The sequence below is a fragment of the Prunus avium genome, chromosome 3 (assembly GCF_965620075.1).
Source record: "Prunus avium chromosome 3, drPruAviu1.hap1.1, whole genome shotgun sequence".
Lineage (NCBI taxonomy): Eukaryota > Viridiplantae > Streptophyta > Magnoliopsida > Rosales > Rosaceae > Prunus > Prunus avium.
Window position 1 is genome coordinate 12980030 of NC_142286.1, and position 20277 is coordinate 13000306.

A 20277-nucleotide genomic window follows, 5' to 3' on the forward strand; every position below is an offset into this window, starting at 1 on the left:
CAACTCATAGATGAAAGCCCGATAATCTCAATACAATAATCAGAGAACAACCATATAATAGAAAAAAGTAAAGGGAAACACACCTGGATTCTAAGTTTCCAACAAAAATTCAACACTCCTGCAATAGAATAATACACCTTTGGCTTTAGCTGGGCACCTTGGCACTAGAATGTGAAGCTGTGAACAAATAGTCTCTTGTCCCTTGTTAGACTGCTCTGGCTCGGTACTGTGTCGATTGGGTTTGAGGGTTGTTCCATCCACTTGGTCTTCTTTGTACCGTACCCAGAGAAAGGAGAAGATCGAATTAGCTCTGGTTCCGCAAAGACAAGAATTAGCTCTGCTAAGGAATCGAAAGCATCCAATCTGCTAAGAGCAGAAAATCACATAAATAAGGTATATAGCACCCTACCTTGCTCAGAGAATACCCACACATCAGACTTCACCAACAAATAATAAAAAATTAAAACAAGAGCTTTGAAAAATCAAAGGATGTAATCAGGCTTCATCTATACAACTAATTGGAAGGATTCATGGGTCATTACCTATTCTCAAATACTTGAAAAAATAAAATAAACAAACAAAATAAGAACAAAAATCTCACCAGAACAGGGGCTCTCTTTAAAGAAGAACAACCAAGTCAGCCCCAACTGAAAAGAGCAAAGAAACCCCCAAATTTAATCTCTCTTTCAATCTGAATCAACAACCCCAATTGAGAAGAGCAAAGAAAACCCCAAAATTTAATCTCTCTCTCTCAATCTGAACCAGCAGACATGAAAATCACTTTCACACATTCCTCCAACTCCACTAGCTTTAAGGAAGAGTACAATTCCTTCTTCAATGAAAAGAAGAGGGAAGAGATGGTCGGTTTGGAGGAAGTAGAAATGTTTAAGTAAAGAATTGAAATTAACAATTATATTTAAGAAAAGTATTGGCAATAGAACTCGTCAGTGACTCTAAAAGTTTAGGCGCTTAAGTTTTTGCTTCCCGCGCTAAAAGAGACTAGCACAGGGGCTGGTCAGTAAATTTAGTAATGACAAAAAACTGGCAATAGAACTCGTCAGTGACTCTAAAAGTTTAGGCGCTTAAGTTTTTGCTTCCCGCGCTAAAAGAGACTAGCACAGGGGCTGGTCAGTATTATTTAGTAGTGACAAATGACTTTATTTCGCCAGTGTTGGATCCAAGTACTGGCTAAGCTGCTATTTTGCCAGTATTAGTCCGTCGGTATAAGCTAAAATTGTAGTAGTGACACGGCCAATGTGAATAGGTCAAGGGGCATTGCCACATGTCATTGGGGTCCCACGCTTCATTTAATGAGATAATGCTCCTGACTGCAGTAGAAGACCCATGATCCGCGCAGGAGCATTTAATGCATCAGGGAATAAGGGAAGTGATTGAAGTCAGTATATTGTGAGTAAAATCAAGATGATTAGGTGCCAAATCTTGTGACTTGTAAGATTAGGCCACCAACCATCAGACCAGAACATTAAATGCTCTTCCAAGGCCCAAGATGCAAAACCGACGATCAGGGCGGCGACTGAGATTTATGGGGGTCACACCACCATACTTCCCATTCCCAAATGTTGTCCAGACTACCCACTATCTCTGATCGACCACGTCATGCGGATGTCAGCCTCACTATCCCCCAGAGTCTTTTCTATAAATACCAAGCTCCAACTACGTTTACGAGGTCGACACCAAAAACACAAGCCTCTCACGGAGCAAATTATATTTTTTTGTCATTTATCTTTTTGTAATGCACTCTCAATACCTTTACCTGCTTTCCTAAGAGTAGTGGCAGATTGTAAGAAAATCCGTTCATCAATATATCAAACGACCCTTGATTTTTCAAGGCGCCAGAGCACCATCCTTGTTACTTCTCCGTTCTTTCCACATATCATATGACCATTGCACTCCAGCAACGCGTCAGAGCACCACCAAAAAATCCACCACTAACACCACCATTAACGGCCTTATAGCTCAGGCCGTGAACCTGATGACCGAGACCATTTCCTCTCTCGGTCACAGTCGCTTTAATTGGAAGTCAAACTCAGACAGGTGCCCAACTCATACATCCATCCATCCACTCGCATCACCCTCGAATGCACGGTAGACCGTGTTGGCACGCCCACGCACAAACACGCCGCACCAAAGAAAGACGACCCGTGTTGACGCGAATACCCTCGGCCTGGAGCACCAGGGTGTGAGATTTGTGGAGATCAACAAATGAGCGTCTTCACTCCTTTACTCAAGAAAGGCAAGCCGTATGTAAGGAGCAAGGAATGCCAAGAAGCCTATCAGCGAGTGCAACAATTGATCGCCAAGCTGCCCACAATGAAGGCGCCCATCCCAGGATTTCCACTGAAGCTTTATTTAGCTGCAACAAACGCTGCGGTTGGGGCTTTGCTTGCCCGAAGGCCATGATGGGGAGGAAAACCCTATTTATTATGTGAGTAGGCAGTTAAGGGGAGCTGAGACAAGATACCCGAAGACGAAGCTCTTATGCCTTGCCCTTGTCTATGTTGCACAACGATTGCGACATTATTTTCTTGCTCACAAGCTACAGCTCATAGTGAGATTTGATCCTACAAGGTATTTGCTCACAAGACCAGTGTTGTCAGGACGCCTTGCACATTGGTTGCTACAATTGTCTGAGTTTGAGATCGTGATTGACATGTTAGCCCTATTCCCTGAAGCAGAAGGGTCCACCCTCTCCAAAGAAGTGTTGGGAGAGCTGTCGGAAGTGGTTGCCATCGCTACGAAGGAGGAACCATGGATCCTCTACTTTGATGGTTCTTCCACAACCAATGGCGAGGGAGCAGGCATGGTACTTATTAACCCCGAGGGGCAGGCCACAGCCCTCTCGTTCAAACTAAATTTTCCATGTACGAATAATGTGGCGGAGTATGAAGCTTTTGTTATGGGGTTATCTACGACAAGAGAAATGGGCGTAGAAAAGATGAAGATCATCGGTGATTCGAACCTGTTGCTAAGTCAATTACAAGGTAGCTTTGCTGTGAAAGAGGCAACCTTGGCCCCATATCGTACAGCTGCCGAAAGACTTATTAAATCTTTCAAGCAAATTGTGATGGAGCACATCCCAGGGATCACTAATAGGTACGCTGATGCTTTGGCTACATTGGGGTCAAAGATCTCGTTTGTCCAAGAGCAACCTAATATTACTGTAATAAAGGGGACACGCCAATAGTTGAGGCAATGACCCAGCAAGAGTTGCTGGAAGAGGACAATTGGAGAAAGACAATGAAGGAGAAGTTAGGCGAAGGAAGCAACATCAAAGACTTGAAAGACTATGCAATCATCTTTGGAGAACTTTACAAGCGTCTTTTATGATTGGGATGACAAGGCGTAACACAAGGCTTGCAATCCAAAAGATTAGCTTTCGTAAGCACATCATGAATATATTTAGACTGATGAATAAAAATGTCATTAGATGGATACTGAATTTGAAGACCAAGAAAGTAATGAAGAGCTCCAAGATGCTTCATATCAAATTCCTTCGAAAGTTGATCAATAACCATTTGAATAACAGTAGAATGAGAGCCAGTGATGATGATATCATCTACGTATAACAAGAGAAAGACTAAAGAATCAACCTCCTTGCGGACAAAAAGAGAAGGGTCAGCATGAGAAGCCTTAAAGCCAAGAGAGGGAAGAAACTGAGTGAATCTGTCATTCCAAGCTCGAGGAGCTTGCTTGAGGCCATAAAGGGACTTGTGCAACTTACACACAAGATTTGGATTTTCAGAATCAATAAATCTAGGAGGTTGAGACATATATATATATATATATATATATATATATATATATATATATACTTCCTCATGAAGAATGCCATGAAGAAAGGCATTCTTCACATCAAGTTGTTGTAATTTCCAACCAAAAGTAGCAGAAAGAGCAAGCACCAATCGAACTATAGAAGGCTTAACGATAGGGCTAAAAGTCTCAGAATAATCTAAACCAGCTTCTTGGGAAAAGCCCTTAGCCACAAGCCGTGCTTTGTACCGAGCAACAGACCCATCTGGATTCTTTTTAATACGATAAACCCATTTACATCCCGCCAAATTACGATGAGGAGGAAGAGGTACCAATGTCCAAGTACCTTGAGTTTTCAATGCATCTATTTCTTCTTGCATGGCATGTAGCCATTGAGGAACCTTAACTGCTGAGGCAAAAGTATGAGGCTCAGAAACCACATTGACAGTCGCATTTGTTGCAAGAAGTGCTTTAGGTTTAAAATAACAGATTTACTTCTTGTTTGCATGGCATGATGATTTTGAGGAGCAAGAGGAAGAACATACTGCAGATCAGCTGTTTGAGAAGTGGGAGCACCAGAAACAGAAACTTCAGCAAAATCAAACACATCATTGGAATTAGAAAGCTCATAAACTAGTGGAAGTGGAGCTGAAAATGAAGAATCTGAGGAGGACACTAAGATAATAGAGTCCACATATGGTACATGAGAGAAATATGGAGGCGTATGCGGGGGATAACAAGGAGTAGACAATGAGATAGGAGCTTGAGAAACTACCTTGTCCTTGGATTGTCTTGAAGGAAAAAGAGACTCATCGAAGAGGACATGTCGAGATACAATCAGTTTATTAGCTTGAGAATTAAAGCAAATATATCCTTTGTACTGAGAAGCATATCCAAGAAAGATGCACTGAGTAGTTTTAGCTTGTAGCTTAGTATGATTATAAGGCTTCATCAATGGATAGCATGCACAACCAAATATCTTGAGATGAGCCAGAGATGGAGAAGAGCCAAACAATACCTCAAATGGTGCATTCATATGCAAAGGTTGACAGGGCAATCTATTGATCAAATAAGCAGCAGTAGCACAAGCATGAAACCAATATTTCTCAGATAAAGCTGCAGTTTGTAATAAGGGGATGGCAGTTTCCACTAAATGTCTATTTTTGTGTTCTGCCAATCCATTTTGTTCAGGTGTATATGGACAAGATCGATGGTGTAATATGCCTTTAGAAGCCAGAAACTTTTGAAACTAAGTGCCAATAGATTCCCCCCTTCCATCACTTTGCAAAACTTGAATAGAAGTATCAAATTGATTCAGCACATAAGAGTAAAAGTGCATAAAATGAGTATAAACCTCTGATTTATTTCTTAAAGGAAAAAATCCAAGTGTAACGAGTACATGCATCGATGAAAGACACATAGTACCTAAACCCTTCAAGAGAAATACAAGGAGCTAGACCCCAAAGATCACTGTGTATGATGTGAAAGGGTTTCTCAGACTTAGTATGAACTAAAGGAAATGGCAACTTAGTAAATTTTCCCTTAAAACAGGCTTCCCAAACAGCAGAAGCAGTAGAAGTTGTAGAGAGACCAGAGTGATCCAATGCAAGTTGAGCAACCGAGTTAGCAGGATGGCCAAGCCTGCAATGCCACAAAGCTGAAGTAACTTTCTTCCCAAGGAAGGCAGTAGAAGAAGCACCAATGTTGAGAGGCCAAGGCATGGGGTAAAGCCCATTACTGCTCAATCCTTTGTAAAGAATGTTCCCTGTGACTGTGTCATGTATATAGAGGCAAGTAGCATCAAAGATGCATCGACATTGATTTTCCTTACACAATTGATTAATAGACAATAATCCAGTAGATAATTGAGGAACATGAAGAACTGAGTTAAGTTTGAAAGTATGATTAGGAGTGGAAAGAGTAGAAACTCCAATATGCGCAATTGCTAAACCTTCACCATTAGCAGCTATAATAGCATCAGAATTAGAATAAGGCGTAGGAGCATACAGAGTATAAATATTCGCAGTCATATGGTTTGTAGCACCGGAATCTACAATCCAAACTTCATGATGAGGAGAAGAAGAAACTTGAGCAAACATAGCATTCATCTAAGGAGAAGATGAATAACTATCTCGAAAATGACATGTAAGAGCCGTATGATTGCGCTTCCAACAAATCTGACAAGGTTCAACATCAACAGTGTGAGATGAAGTGGATCTATAATGACAAGTAGCAGCAATGTGACCCCTTTTGTGGCAAATTTGGCAAGTAGGCAGAGAAGAAGACCCAGAAAATTGAGGAAAATGATGAGGCTTGCCAAGAATTCCAGTGGAGTTATTGTAGCCAGATTTACCAGGAAATCTTTGAAAATTATTAGAGGACATTCTGCCTTTACCACGATCTCGAAAATTATTCCCACGAAAACCAGAGGATGGGGAAGAAGCATATTGCACAGGTTGCATAGGAACAGAGGAATAAGGAGCAGAAGGCATACCAGGAGGCATAGACCCTAAAATCGGAGAAGTTGCAACCATAGCAGAAAGCAAGGGAATTTGGCGAGCAGATTCTTCAAGAGTAGATTCCTCTGCCTTGAGCTGAGAACAAAGCTCTTTCATAGACAAAATACTCTCCCGTCCACAAATAATAGCCTTAATAGTGTTGTACTCTGCAGGCAAACCTTTAAGAGTGAGAATGGTGATATCTTCATCAGAGATATCAACCCCAACAACCGAAAGTTGATCACTGGAATCTTTAATCTTCTGAAGATATTAATCAATAGACTCAGGGCCTTTCTTGATATTCTGAACATCAGTCTTCATTTGGAAAATACTGGTGCGAGAAACACTAGCAAAGCGTTCTTTGAGGTTGAGCCATATTTCTATTTGTGCCTAATAAATCTCGGCCGAGGAAGCTGACCAAAGGAGACTGACCGAAGGAACTTCCTCTTGGCCCTAGCGTCTATTTACGGCCGAACATTACAGGTCATCGTTCGCTTTCTTTTGTTAAAAACAAAAGTAGGCTTATAATTCAAAGTCATCACGGCCTCGGTAATCCCAGCCGAGGACAAACTCCTCAGATATACGGCCAAAGTAGGAAAGTCAAGTGGCATCGCCACGTAGCGTTGAGGTCCCACGCTTCATTTAATGAAGTAATACCTCTGACCACAGCAGAAAGCCCATGATCCACGTAGGAGCATTTAATGAGCCAAGAAAGAGGGGACGTGATTGAAGTCAGATATGGCGAGTAAAATCAGGGATTAGGTGCGAAAATCCCATGATTTTGTAAGGCTAAGTCACCAACCATCAGACCAGGGCATTAAATGCTCCTCCAAGGCCCGAGACGCAGAGCCCACCATCAGAGGAGCGGCCGGGGTCTATAAGGGTCACACCACCATGCTTCACATTCCCAAATGTCGATTTGACTACCCACTCTCTGATCAACCTGACCATGCAGATTTTCAGCCTCTTTGTCTTCTCAAGAACTTCCCTATAAATACCAGGCTCCAACTACGTTTGAAGGGTTCAACACCAAACACAAGCCTCCCACGGAGCAGATTATATTTTCCTGTCATTTACTTCTTGTCATTTACCTTCTTGTAATGCCATTTCAATACTTTTACTTGCTTTCTTAGGAGTAGTGGCAGTTTGTAGGAAAATCCTTTCATTAATATATCATACGACCCTTGATTTTCAAGGCACCGAAGCACCATCTTTGTTACTCTTTCGTTCATCTCATATATCATACGACCGTTGCCACCCAGCAATGTGCCGGAGCACCACCTGAAAACCACCATCAGCACCGCCATTAACGACCTTGTAGCTCATGCCGTGAACCTGACGGTCGAGATCAATTCCTCTCTCCGCCACAATCGTTTGATTGGAAGCCGGACTCAAACAAGCGCATCACTCATCTATCCATCCAATTAACTCATCCTCAAATCCAACCATACCAAACCAAAGAAGGACGACCCATGTTGATGCAGATCCACTTGGCCCGGATCACCAAGCCGTGAGATTCGCGAACGCCAACACTTTTTGGCATGCCCAGTGGGACCCTTATAATATCATAAGCCTTATGGTGGAAACTTGGTCACAAGCAAAGCTCAAAAACAAGAGAATCGAGATGACTTCGGAAACTCCAGAGTCAACCTCACCGATATCAACCGAGACTGAGCAAACGGCCAGTGTCTCGGTCAGCGTTCCAATAGGGACGGCCCTTGCGGCCGAAGCCATGCAAAAGCAATCGCAGATGGAAGAGTTGATGGCTAAGAAAACCTACAGGATAGACACCTCCTTTATGGCCGCGATGGATAGAATTTCATCGGATTTGCGAACCCTCTTTCAAGAAAGGATGCCGATTGCTTCACCCTCGACTCCCCCCGGAGCTGGACAGAGAAGTCAGGAGCGCGAGAGGGCCGAGTCCCATGGTGAAGGCAACAGCCTCGTCGCTGCTAGCCGCATACCGGCGTCAAGCTGTGGTCAGCATTCTCAGCCGCCGATGAATAGTTGGGGGCAGTCCTAGCAAACATGGGCAAATCCCGGCCCGACCTACCTGGCAGAGATGCCGCACGACCACATCCAGATAGCTGTGTTGTTAGGACAGAGTAGCCCCACGCACTCCACTGTCCAACAACTCGGCCCTGTCCATACCTTGACCGCCCAAACGTAACCCGACCCAAGCAACGAGACATCATTACAGCAATACGGCCAGAATGGTTTGGCCATTTCTCAACCGTCACAGGCACCGATATTTCCGATGGGCTCCCAACTTCAGTGCGGTTCGGCCATCCCAATGGCAACACAGACGTACTTAGGTTCCCACTACCAGAGTGGTCCAAATCGACAGCAGGTGGCCACGCCTTTACGGCATGTGGTCCAAACCGGCTCTGGGAGGTGTCGCGGGCGAGGCCACCGGCATCCTCTCCTGAAAGAGCGTTCGCAGTTCTGGGGAGAACCTGTCCATCACGGCCATGAAGGATGTTTCTATCCTGTAGGCCTGCTTGGACATCAGTTCCTCCACCACTGCCTGTTCCTGCATGGATTCGGCCGTGCGATCCGTCGTTACTGGAGCGCCGGCTGAGATCCCGACCGCACATTCGGTCTCGGTAGTTGTGATTGGTGAGGCGGACTCAGGAGTCTCAGAAGTCATTTCGACTGCTTTGTTTTTTAGCTTTGCTTGTGCCCTAGTTTCCACCATAAATTTTTTACAAGTGTCCCACCGAGCGTGCCAAAAGTGTCTGCCGCACAAATCTCACGGCCTGGAGTTCCGGGCCGAGGGGATGTGCGTTAACACGCGGTTTCCTGCTTTTGGGTGCGGTGCGGTTGTGCGCGGGCGTGCCAGCACGGTCTACTGTGCGTCGATGTGTTGATGAGTGTCGGATGGATAAGTGGTGCGCCTGTTTGAACTCGTCTTCCTAATCAAATGATTGTAGCCGAGAGAGGAACTGGTCTCAGCTGTTAGGTTCACGGCCTGAACTACAAGGCCGTTGAGTGATGGTGTTGGTGGTCGGTTTTGGGCGGTGCTCCGGCGCGCTGCTCAGGGAGCGACGGTCGTGTGATATATGGGATGAGTGAACGAACAACAAGGATGGTGCTCCGGCGCCTTGAAAATCAAGGGTCGTATGATACATTGATGGATGGATTTTCCTTACAATCTAACACTACTCCTAGGAAAGCAAGTAAAGATATTGAAAGTGCATTACAGGAAAAAATAAGTTGCTCCGTGGGAGTCTTTGTTTTGGTGTTTGAACCCTTTGAATGTAGCTCGAGTCTTGTATTTATAGGAAGAGTCTCTGGAGGAGTAATCGAGGCTAAAAATCTGCATGGTGGAGCCTGATTGGAGCAAGTGGGCAGTCCAATCGACATTTGGGATCGTGAAGTATGGTGGTGTGACCCCAGAAATCCCGGTGAATCTCGGCCGCCGCTCTTGATCGTGGGTTCTGAGCTTCTGGCCGTGGAGACGCATTTATGGCCTGGATAGCTGGTGAACCAATATCTCAGGCTGTCAGAATTCTTGTGAGAATGTCCACGTCTAATCACTCTGATCCTTATCACCAAATCCTGACTTCAGTCACTTCCCACCTTCCCTCATGCATTAAATGCTTCTTTGTGGCCAGTGGGTTTGCTGCATTAAACAGGCACTACTTCATTAAATGAAGCCTGGGAACCTTTCATTAATGCCTTGGCCGTGATTTTGTTCGACCTCGGCCTCGGCCTGCGCTTGAGGCCGAGATGATCATGCCTTAGCATTTCTTCTTTTGTCTTTAGGAAGGCGAAGTACCCTGGCGAAACGCTGTGTTTCAGTTTTTACGAACAAGTGCCAGGGCCGAGAGAAGGGGCTCCTTCGGCCAGCTTATGGCCGTGATTTATCAGGCACAAACACAGAGCCACCTCTTTAGGGGCTTCGAGTCGAGGGCGTTCGACGAATGATCAAGGACGGCCTGGCTCAAAGATGGCCGGAGGCACCGAGGTATACTAAGCCGTACCCACCGGAGATCGACCGAACTCCCCTTCCCCAGAACTATCGACTGCCAGAACTCATGTTGTTCTCCGGGGACGGGCAGACCTCATCTATCGAACACATAGGCCGTTTTACGGCCCAGTGTGGAGAGGCCGACTCGGATGCCCAAAAGCTCCGACTATTTGTTCACTCCCTGACCGGCGCGGCTTTCTCATGGTTTATAAATCTTCCACCGAATTTGGTGAGTGACTGGGCTGACATGGAGAGGATATTCCATGAACACTTCTACCAGACCAACCGGGAGATAACGGTCGCCGAACAAGCAAGGATGAGCCAAGCGTCAAACGAGTCGCCTCGCGATTACCTCCAGCGGTTCAAGACATGCAGGAATTACTGCCGAACTAACCTTCCGAAGAGGGAATTCGTCAAGATGGCTGAAGAAGGGCTAGAATTCGAGTATAGAAAAAAGTTCATGGGGATCGAATTCCGGGACATGCATGACCTGATCAGCAAGGTGGACAAATACGCATCCTTGTTGAAGGAAGAAATGCAAAAGAAAACGGCCTCAAATGGGACGTATTACAAGAACCCCATCGTCGGCTACGCTGAGGTAGACAGCCCAGTCGAGGCCGAGGACGGCGAGATTGAAATAAGCTCGGCCGAAGTCAGCATAGACAAATCGTTCGTCTGCAAGGAACTTGTCAAGGTCGACAACAGCCGGACGAAGATTCCCAACGCCAAGTTTGCGGCCCGAGAAACGAAGGCCTACACTTTCGATTTGACAAAAGCCGAGGCCATCTTCGATCTATTTTTAACCGACAAAAAGGTTAAACTGTCCTTCGGTCATAAAATTCCAAAGACCGAGGAGCTCAAAGGGAAGACGTTTTGCAAGTACTACAGCTCCTGGTCACACAACACTAACAACTGTATCGTCCTATGGGACGTTATTCAGAAACTAATAGACGAGAAGAAACTCCAGTTCTCAGAGAAGGCTGCCATGAAGGTTGATGCCGAGCCGTAACCTCCACCAGTCATTAACATGGTGAATGCCCAGTTTCGGGCAGAATATAGGGAAGTGCATCGGCCTGATAAGGCCACGATAAGTAGCTCGTGGTCAACAACAAAGCCAGCCAAGGAAAAAGAGTTATTACCCAAACCAAAGCTAGTGTTTTGCGACCGATGCAAGAATGAGATCGGTCGATCCAGGTCACAGGAGAACAAGAGGAAGGCCGCAGAGCCCTCTCGATCGGCCGCAAGGAAGTTCGCCAATCGGTCAGCTGGGCCGTATTCGATCGATTGGGGGCACGAATTTCCAGAGTCTAGTATAGCCAAGGAGACGAGGCCACCCCAAGGCACATCAAGACCTTCAGACCTCCGAGCCGTTAACAAAAACCCAACTAAGGAGGATGCAAAGGCAAGCTCAGTAGGCCAGGACGCAGTCAACTCAAGTCGAAGGCTCCAAACGCCTGAAGAAGACGACGGCTACGGACGTACGGCCGTCTTTCTTAGCTGGCACTTCTGTGACCAGGGAACCTGCTACTGAGGGCCCGAAGTCATGGCGTCCTCGGCAAGACAGAGACCCCCGCGGAGCGACAAGCACTCCCAAAGAGCCAAAAGCTACGGCCTCGGACGAGTCGGACAAGGGTATCATCGATGTTTACCGCGAGAGGGACCCCCCATTCTTGGCCAACGGCCTGTCCTTCCTCATAGAGTTCCATAAAAACCACTCTGCCACTGACCTATACGGCATGGTCTCGGAAAACCAAGAAATCGTGGAGCTGGCCCTTAAGAATACTAAGGCAGAGGGGTTCCTCATTACTAGAGAATCCGATTCGACCATCAAGGCCGTATACCAAGCAAGCCAGGAGGCTAGGGCGAAAAGAATGCCGAGCTCCCAACCTAACTTAGGAGGATTTGAGGCCAACGCTCCTTTCAGCAAAGGCGATCTGGAATACCTCCGCCAGTACTTTACCGTAATCCCGGTCGACTCCATCTTCGGTCTGACGACCGAGGAAAAGGTCAGGGCCAGCCGATTGGACGAGTACCTAACGGCTAGAGACGCATTAACTAAGGCTAGACGAGCCCTCAAGGGAAAGTCTAAGGTTTCGGGCCTCTCTGCGGCCAAAACTTCCACGAGCAACATCCCTAAGACCGCGTGTCCTGTGATTGACGGCCTCGTCAGTCCCTTCTCCGGGTTCGAAACCGAGGACGACCCCACGTTAGGGATCTCCGATGAGGAATATGAGGGGATTCTCGGGATGGTTGAGGAAAGAACCCTCACCACGAACGACTGCGCGGCCGAAAAGGAAGCTGATAAAGGAAACCTGCACGGGCCGAAAGAAGTAAACATAAACATGGTGTTGGTTTTACATGCCGAGTTCACGACCCTAAGGGGACAGAGCAGCGGCCTAGACAATGACGTGTTCGAAGAGCAGTCTGATCAGAAGTCGAAGACGAAGGAAGAGTTACTGGCCGTAGCCTTTAATGAGGTAATACCTAGAGATGAGCCAAACAAATACCGGCACCTAAAGCCGTTATACATCTCGGCTCATGTGGAGGGGATACCCGTGTCTAAAGTCTTTGTTGACTGTGGAGCCACGGTCAATATTCTCCCCTATTCTCTAATGAGGACGTTAGACAAATCGAAGGAAGACATCATCCCCAGCGACGTGGTCATGAGCAGCTTTGTCGGTGATAAATCAAAAACCATTGGGGTATTACCGTTGAAGATTACCGTGGCCGATCAGACGAGAGTCGCGGCCTTCTACATAGTCGAGTCTAGTGTAGACTACAACATATTGCTTGGCCATGATTGGATTCATCAATTCGGATGCATACCGTCCTCTTTTTTCCAATTATTGTTCTTTTGGGAGAGGCCATTCGAAGCAAACGCCGTGCAAGCCCGGATTTATGACGACGACGACGTCGGATGGGTCGTCCTCACCGGCCACAATGAGAGCAGCCGACCAACCAGGACGACGGCCCAGAAAGTCCTGGAGTTAGGTGCCGAGAATGTCTGACATGATTCGGCGCGCGAAGTATTGATCGACCTTACTAGCCTTTAAATGATGGACAAAGCCACCAAGGAAGAAGGAGCAGTGGCCGTGACCGACTTGCTGGAAAGACTGCTGGAGCATTGGGCGAAGGAATCCTTACGGTCAAACTCACCAATCAACCTGATCGAGTTCCTCCACGAATCAGATGACGAGGACGTCTTGACCATCGACGACTTGGAAACGGCGCCTGCCCAGATGGAGGATGACTACCCTGAGGTTTAGGACCCCTTATTAGAAATAAATATAGGAACAGAGGCCGAACCACGGCCTCTTTTTGTAAGCCAACTTTTGAATTCGGAGTTAAAGGCCTAGATTATTGGCCTGCTCCATGAATATAAAGATTGTTTTGCCTAGGATTATCATGAGATGCCAGGTTTACCGAGAGGTTTGGTCGAGCATGAGTTAAAAATCAAGGAAGGTTTTAAACCTTTCCAACAGCCGCCAAGGCGATTCTCGACCGACGTACAGCTAAAAGTCAAGGAAGAAATTGAACGACTCCTTAAAGCTGGTTTCATCCGTACGGCTCGGTACGTCGAATGGTTGGCTAATATCGTGCCGATTTTGAAAAAGACCAGGGCTTTGAGGGTTTGCACTGACTACAGAAATCTGAACCTCGCGACCCCCAAAGATGAGTACCCCATGCCTATGTTCGATCTCTTAGTCGACGGGGCTGGAAAGCACAAGCTCCTTTCCTTCATGGACGGCCATGCTGGTTATAACCAGATCTTTATTGCCGAGGGTGATGTCCACAAGACGGCATTCAGATGTCCGGGGGCTATTGGAACCTACGAATGGGTGGTCATGCCTTTCGGTCTGAAGAATACCGGCGCGACGTACCAACGGGCCATGAACCTTATTTTCCACGACCTCATTGGACGAACCGTTGAAGTCTACATCGACGACGTGGTCGTCAAGTCCCTATCAAAGGCCAACCAAATAGGACATCTCCGTCAGGCATTTGACCGGATGAGAGTGCACGGCCTGAAGATGAACCCTAAAAGGTGCGCTTTCGGTGTCACGGCTGGGAACTTCCTCGGTTTCTTGGTCCATCAACGAGGGATCGAGGTGGATAAAAATAAAGCCAAGGCCATTATGGTGGCACCTCCACCAAAAACCAAAAAGGAGCTCCAGTCCTTCCTCGGCAAAGTCAACTTCTTACGGCGCTTTATATCCAACTTGGCAGGAAAGATTTGGCCATTAACCCCTCTCCTCAAGCTGAAGGACATGGAACATTTCGTGTGGGGAGCCAAGCATCAGACGGCCCTTGACGAAATCAAAAGATATTTATCTCAGCCGCCGGTTCTTATGCCACCAAGAAGGGGGAAACCCCTGAGGCTCTACATCTCGGCTTCCGAAGGCTCCATCGGCTATCTACTGGCCCTGAACAACAAGTCTGAGCGTGAACAAGCTGTCCACTATCTTAGCCGCACCCTTAACGCGGCCGAGCTAAACTATTCACCAGTCGAAAAGTTGTGCTTGGCACTTTATTTCGCGGCTACTAAATTACGCCATTATATGCTTCCTTCGGTCGTTCAGATTATCTCCAAGACCGATCTCATCAAATATATGCTCACCAGACCGATCATACGCGGCCGCATTGGGAAGTGGACGATGGCGTTATTAGAGTTCACCTTCCAGTATGTGGCTCAGAAGTCGGTCAAGGGTTAGGCTCTCACCGATTTTCTGGCTCACCACTCAGCTCAAGGGCAGGAGGAGGAGTTGGAGGTCGAGATCGGCATGGCCCGCATGGAGAAGAACTACTGGACCATGTACTTCGACGACTCTAGTACCGAGACCACGTCTGGGGCCGGGGTCGAGATCGAGTCCCCTCAGGGGCAAAGGTGGCAATTCGCGTTCCAGCTTGATTTCAAATGCACCAACAATCAGGCCGAATATAAAGCACTCATCATCGGCCTTGAAATTCTGAAGGAAATAAAGGCAACTCGCGTTTTGGTTTATGGCGATTCTCAGCTGGTGATCAACCAACTAACAGGGGAATACCAATGCACGAGCGAGAATCTAACTACATATTACGTAACGTCCCTCAACACGGCCAACGAATTTTCTAGAATCTATTTCGTTCACGTACCGCACACCAAAAACCACGAGACCAACGAGATGGCCCAGGTGGCGTCCAGTGTAAACATTCCGAACGGCGACCACGACCGCGTGATCAAAATCGACAGGCGCACACTGCCAGCTTTGGCCAAACGAGGGATGACGACACAAGTATCTTCGGCCAAAATCACCAACGAAGTCAACGCGGCCGAAGCAGACTGGCGCTACCCTATAGTCAAGTATCTGCGTGACCCCTCCGGCAACCATGAGAGGACCACACGCTTTCGGGCTCGGTGTTATTTGATTTACCAAAATGAGCTGTATCGAAAGAGGTCGAACGGCCTATTACTCCTATGTCCCAACACCAAAAACGTTTAGGTGATTATGGCCGAGTCTCATGAAGGGACTTGTGGCGCTCATCAGTCCGGCATTAAGATGAGGTGGTAGTTCGGAGGCACGGCTACTATTGGCCAACAATTTTAAAAGATTGCACAAAATATGCAAGGGGATGCATTAAATGTCAAGTCTACGGCCCCATACAAAGGGTACCGGCCGAGGCCCTCCACCCGGTCACCAAACCATGGCCGTTCAGAGGGTGGGCCGTGGATATTATCGACAAAATCTATCCGGCTGCATCCAACCAGCACGCATGGATCCTAATGGCAACGGTCTATTTCACAAAGTGGGTTGAGGCGGAGTCCTATCAGTCGATCTCTAGCGCACAGGTGGTCAAATTCTTTGAAAACAACATTGTCCACAAATTCGGTACTCCTAAAACTATCACGGCCGATAACGGCCCGGTTTTCGCTTCCGCCGAAACCCAGGAGTATGCCGAGAGAATAGGAATCAAATTGGTTCATTCGACGCCTTATTACCCCTAGTCCAATGGGCAGGCCGAGGCAAGCAATAAGGTGATCAAGGGCATCCTTGAAAAAATGATTAAAGAAAAACCTAGGGCTTGGCACAACTTGCTCCCTGAAACCCTCTGGGCTTAACGAACCTCAAAACGCTCGGCTACTGGCACATCCCCTTATGCCTTAACCTACGGCCATGACACTATCATTCCAATGGAGTTAAAGGTTCGGTCTCTTCGTGTTACCGAAAGGCCTAGGTAAGATGAGAAAGACTACGCGCAAGCCCTGACTCAGGAGTTGGAAGATCTGAAACAAACAAGGCTCGACACTTACAATTTGATGCAAGCTCAAAAGCAAATCGCGGCGAGGGCTTACAATAAAAGAGTCAAGCAAAAGACTTTCGCCGAGGGAGACCTGGTATGGCATGCCGTACTTCCTATCGGGACTAAAGACCCACGGTTCGGCAAATTTTCACCGAATTGGGAAGGGCCGTTCATCATTGAACGAATTCTTGGCCGGGGAGCGTTTCAGTTAAAAGATAGAGATGGGGAGCGTCACAACTTGCCAATTAATGGCCAATACTTAAAAGGGTACGTTCCATCACTATGGGAGACGGCCGAGAATAGAGCATAAACAATAAATTGGTCTAAGACAAGAGAATGCACAGATAATTCAAAGAAAGATATATTTACTTCTTTTGAAATCAAAAATGAGGTTCGTATCTACAAGGAACGGCCAGTTATGGCCGACTAAAAATATACATGAAATATAAAAATAGTCTATGAACAGGCGTCTAAATCCCCTCGCTGAACATTCCCCAGATCAGGCACGTGATCCTTCTCCAGGCAATGTCCCCACTATCCATGTCCGCCAGCCACCTCGCCCTAATCAGCTTTCTCTCGGCCAGCGCCCTCTTCTTCTTTGCCACTGTCTTGACGAGCTACTTGGCTGAGGATTTTAGCTCGGTACTGGCCGCAACCGCACAGTCTCGGCCCTCGAGGATGAGTTCGCGTCGGGCCTGGAGTTCAGCGATATGGGCCTCAACCTGCGCGAGTTCTTCGTTTTCTCTTTGAACAACAAGGTCATTTTCCTTCAGTTGAGCCATCGCAGGTTGGGCCCGTTGTTTTATCTCCGTCAGCTCATGCTCCAAGGAACACCCTTCGGTCATCCTCATCCCAGCTTCAGCATATCGACCGATCATCTCTTCACCCTCGGCCAAGCGAATCTGTAACTCGTCCAGCTGGGCCGAGTCCAGTAGACCGAGGGCCATGGCCGTATCGAGGAAAGACAGGAATTCCTGGAAGGTCTGGGCATCGGCCATATGATTAACCCCCATGTGCAGAAAGTCCCGAAGCTGTTCAACTGTGGCCCTAGAATCCTCGTCTAAGGGGGCAATCGAGGCCGAACTACATCCTTCCTCATGGAGGCTGGCATATAGGTTGGCGAGATCGTCTGAAGAGGCAAGCTCCTGAAAAGAATGAAAAAAAGTTAGAAGTTTGAAACAACAAATAAAGAAGGAAGCCAGGGGCGCTAAAAAAGTACTCACCTCAGCGTCCGGCCGCTTGGTGAAGACCTCAGCAACCGCGAGCTCGGTCGTGACCGCCAAACCTTGAGTAAGGAGCACTTGCGGCACAGTTGGGCCGACCAAAGGCACCGGCGGTGGGCTCGGCAAATCAGCAGTTGTAGTCTCAATTACCTGAAGTTCGGTCACGACCGTTGATTCTTGGGACAAGGGTGCTAATGGCGTGGACGCAACAACGGCAAGCTCGACCTCGGTCAATGGCGTGATGATGGTCGTCGACAAAAGCAAAGACGGTCTGGGGGGCTGAGGGCAAGAGTCGTTCGTTGGAGACTCGCAGAGAAATCTAAAAAGAAACCAACTTATACTGAAAACAAGCACTTACCGAGCGGAACACGATGCCACTAGGGCGACGTGGGGCGACCAGGGACGGCTCGACCGGAGCCGTGGCGGCCAGTGAAGGCACGGCCGTTATCACCAATGGGGACTCAACCGAGGCCACCAACGGTGGCTCTGCAACGGCCGACTCACCAGCCCTCGCCTCTGCGGCCACCGCTTCACCATCCGTCGCCTCTGTGACCGTCGCTTCACTATATGTCGCCTCTGCGACGGCTGCCTCGGCATCCAACGCCTCTGCAACGATTGCCTCAGCATCCAACGCCTCTGCCTCGGCATCTGGCACCTCCGCAGTGACGACTTCGGCGTCTGCCACCGTGCCCTAAGAAGAAAATGAAATTATCAGTGTAAGAAAGGGGTGCGGCATGAAGCAAATAGAAAGAAAGACAGAGATTCGCTTACGGTCGCAGGGGGAACTTCTTCCTCGTCCTCGCCCTCCGAGAGAACAACGAGGAGCCTTTTCCTCGGCGGCTCTAGCACTTCCTCCAAGGCTGTAGCGCTTTCCTTTTGCACAGCCCCACCTACCGTGGCCTCAACACCCGCGGCCTCTCTGATCATCTTGCGGCCTGGAGCATAAAAAGACAAGTGCTTACCAACAGTAGCGCTCGGTCGAACTGGCGGAGGAGATGGCACGGTCCTGAGCGCCAGAGTTCTTGGCTCTGGCGCCGCGACCGTTAGGGCTGGAGTGGACGCCTCAACCGACGCCCTCGACCTGGGTATAGTCTGAGTGCTTGGCCGAGCTGCCGGCGCACGACGTTGCTCGACCACGGCCGGTGCCTTCTTTCCCCTGCTGGTCTTAGGGGGGAGGGGGTCCCAGTCTGCATTTTTCAAGGCCCCCCTCAGAGCCTCCCCAACAGGCCGAATGTACCTGGCCGAGATGAAATCCTCGTACCAGACCCTCTCATCTTCGTCGAAAGCATTGCGATGCATCCACGGCGTCAAAGTCAGGAAGGTCATCCCCTTCTGGAGCTGAAAGGAGATACCAACCACGCCGTGGTTTTGGGCAACGTCAGCCCTCCAAGACGAGAGCCGGTTGGTTGACAAAGGAAGGAGGGGAACCGTTTGAATCAGGCCGAATTCAAAAACTTGTTGTGTAGATACAGCTGCACCAAAATGGATTCAGTTGCATCCTCAACTTGTGATACTCGCAAGTGCACGAGCCGTTTGGTAGTATAGCATATGTAAGTGCGAGGTCGATCCCACGAGGATTGGTGATTGAATGATCCAATTCATTTTTCCTACACAAAACAGAAATGAAAAAGAAAGGAAATAAATAAAACAAGGAAGAAAGAAATAACTAACTCAAGCAGATAAGTTCCCAAGTTCAATTAGATTAATGGATTGATTCTAGCTAAAGTATGATTAAGCCATGGTGTTTGGTCATAACCTTGTGTTCCTAATTCCCTAATTTGATCATTTGTTGTCTAACCTAAAATTAAGCATTAGGAACCCATTAAGCATAGAAGAACAATTTAAACAACCAAGCATGTATCTAATCCCTGTTGTCGAATGTCCATACATACTCTTCCTATTCATAGTTCAATTCGAATTAAAGCATGGTGTCTACTCTTAATTCAAACCAAGATAGCTAACATGCAAGCCTAAATGGTGATCAATCATTCAAACTAGCATATTAACTTATAAGCATAATGAATAAGAACAAAAACCATAATTGAAACTTGGAAACTAATCAAACTTGAAACTAAAGAAAAGAATGTACATTACAAGAAAAATAAATTACAACTAAGAAAACATTAAAGAAAGCTAGAATTGAGAACTAGAAAGCAAAACTAAGAGAATTTGAGGGAGAGAAGGGAAGGGAGCTCTAGAGAAGTGTTTGAGAGCTCCCCCCCTTGGGGTGTGTTTACAAGCTTGGGAAACCTCACTATATATAGGCCTAAGGAAGCTGAAAATCTGAATTAAGTATGGCTAATGCATACAACACTTGTTTTATAAAATCTGAAATGGTTGATGCACTTCACTAATGCATACAACACTTCCATTATAAAATCTGAAATGGTTGATGCACTTCACTAATAAATCCCACCAGCAGCCCTAGCTCATCTTCATGTCACCATGACCAAGCTTCCAACCAGAAATGATAGCTCATACCTAGCTCACCATGACCAAGCATCCAACCAGCACATGCTGAGGTCAGCATGAC

The 20277-nt window shown here is 47.3% G+C and overlaps 2 protein-coding genes across 2 annotated transcripts; both read left to right on the forward strand.

Moving 5' to 3' along the window:
- The first annotated feature begins 2223 nt into the window (after positions 1 to 2223).
- LOC148295662 (uncharacterized) lies at positions 2224 to 3205 on the forward strand. The gene is made up of 2 exons (XM_088250559.1): positions 2224 to 2391; positions 2558 to 3205. Exons 1-2 carry the CDS (start codon positions 2224 to 2226, stop codon positions 3203 to 3205), a joined length of 816 nt encoding a protein of 271 aa, XP_088106685.1.
- Positions 3206 to 10195: 6990 nt separating this feature from the next.
- On the forward strand, positions 10196 to 11251 carry LOC148295663 (uncharacterized). The gene has a single exon (XM_088250560.1). The coding sequence runs from the start codon at positions 10196 to 10198 to the stop codon at positions 11249 to 11251; it is 1056 nt and encodes a 351-aa protein (XP_088106686.1).
- The last annotated feature ends 9026 nt before the right edge of the window (positions 11252 to 20277 follow it).

Excerpts from the sequence above, each read along its gene's own strand:
- LOC148295663 (XM_088250560.1), top strand. The coding sequence starts at position 10,196 with ATGATCAAGGACGGCCTGGCTCAAAGATGGCCGGAGGCACCGAGGTAT.
- LOC148295662 (XM_088250559.1), top strand. The coding sequence starts at position 2,224 with ATGAGCGTCTTCACTCCTTTACTCAAGAAAGGCAAGCCGTATGTAAGG. Across the intron at positions 2,392-2,557 it reads TAGCTGCAACAAACGCTGCG|CTACAGCTCATAGTGAGATT; the intron begins GTTGGGGCTTTG and ends CTTGCTCACAAG.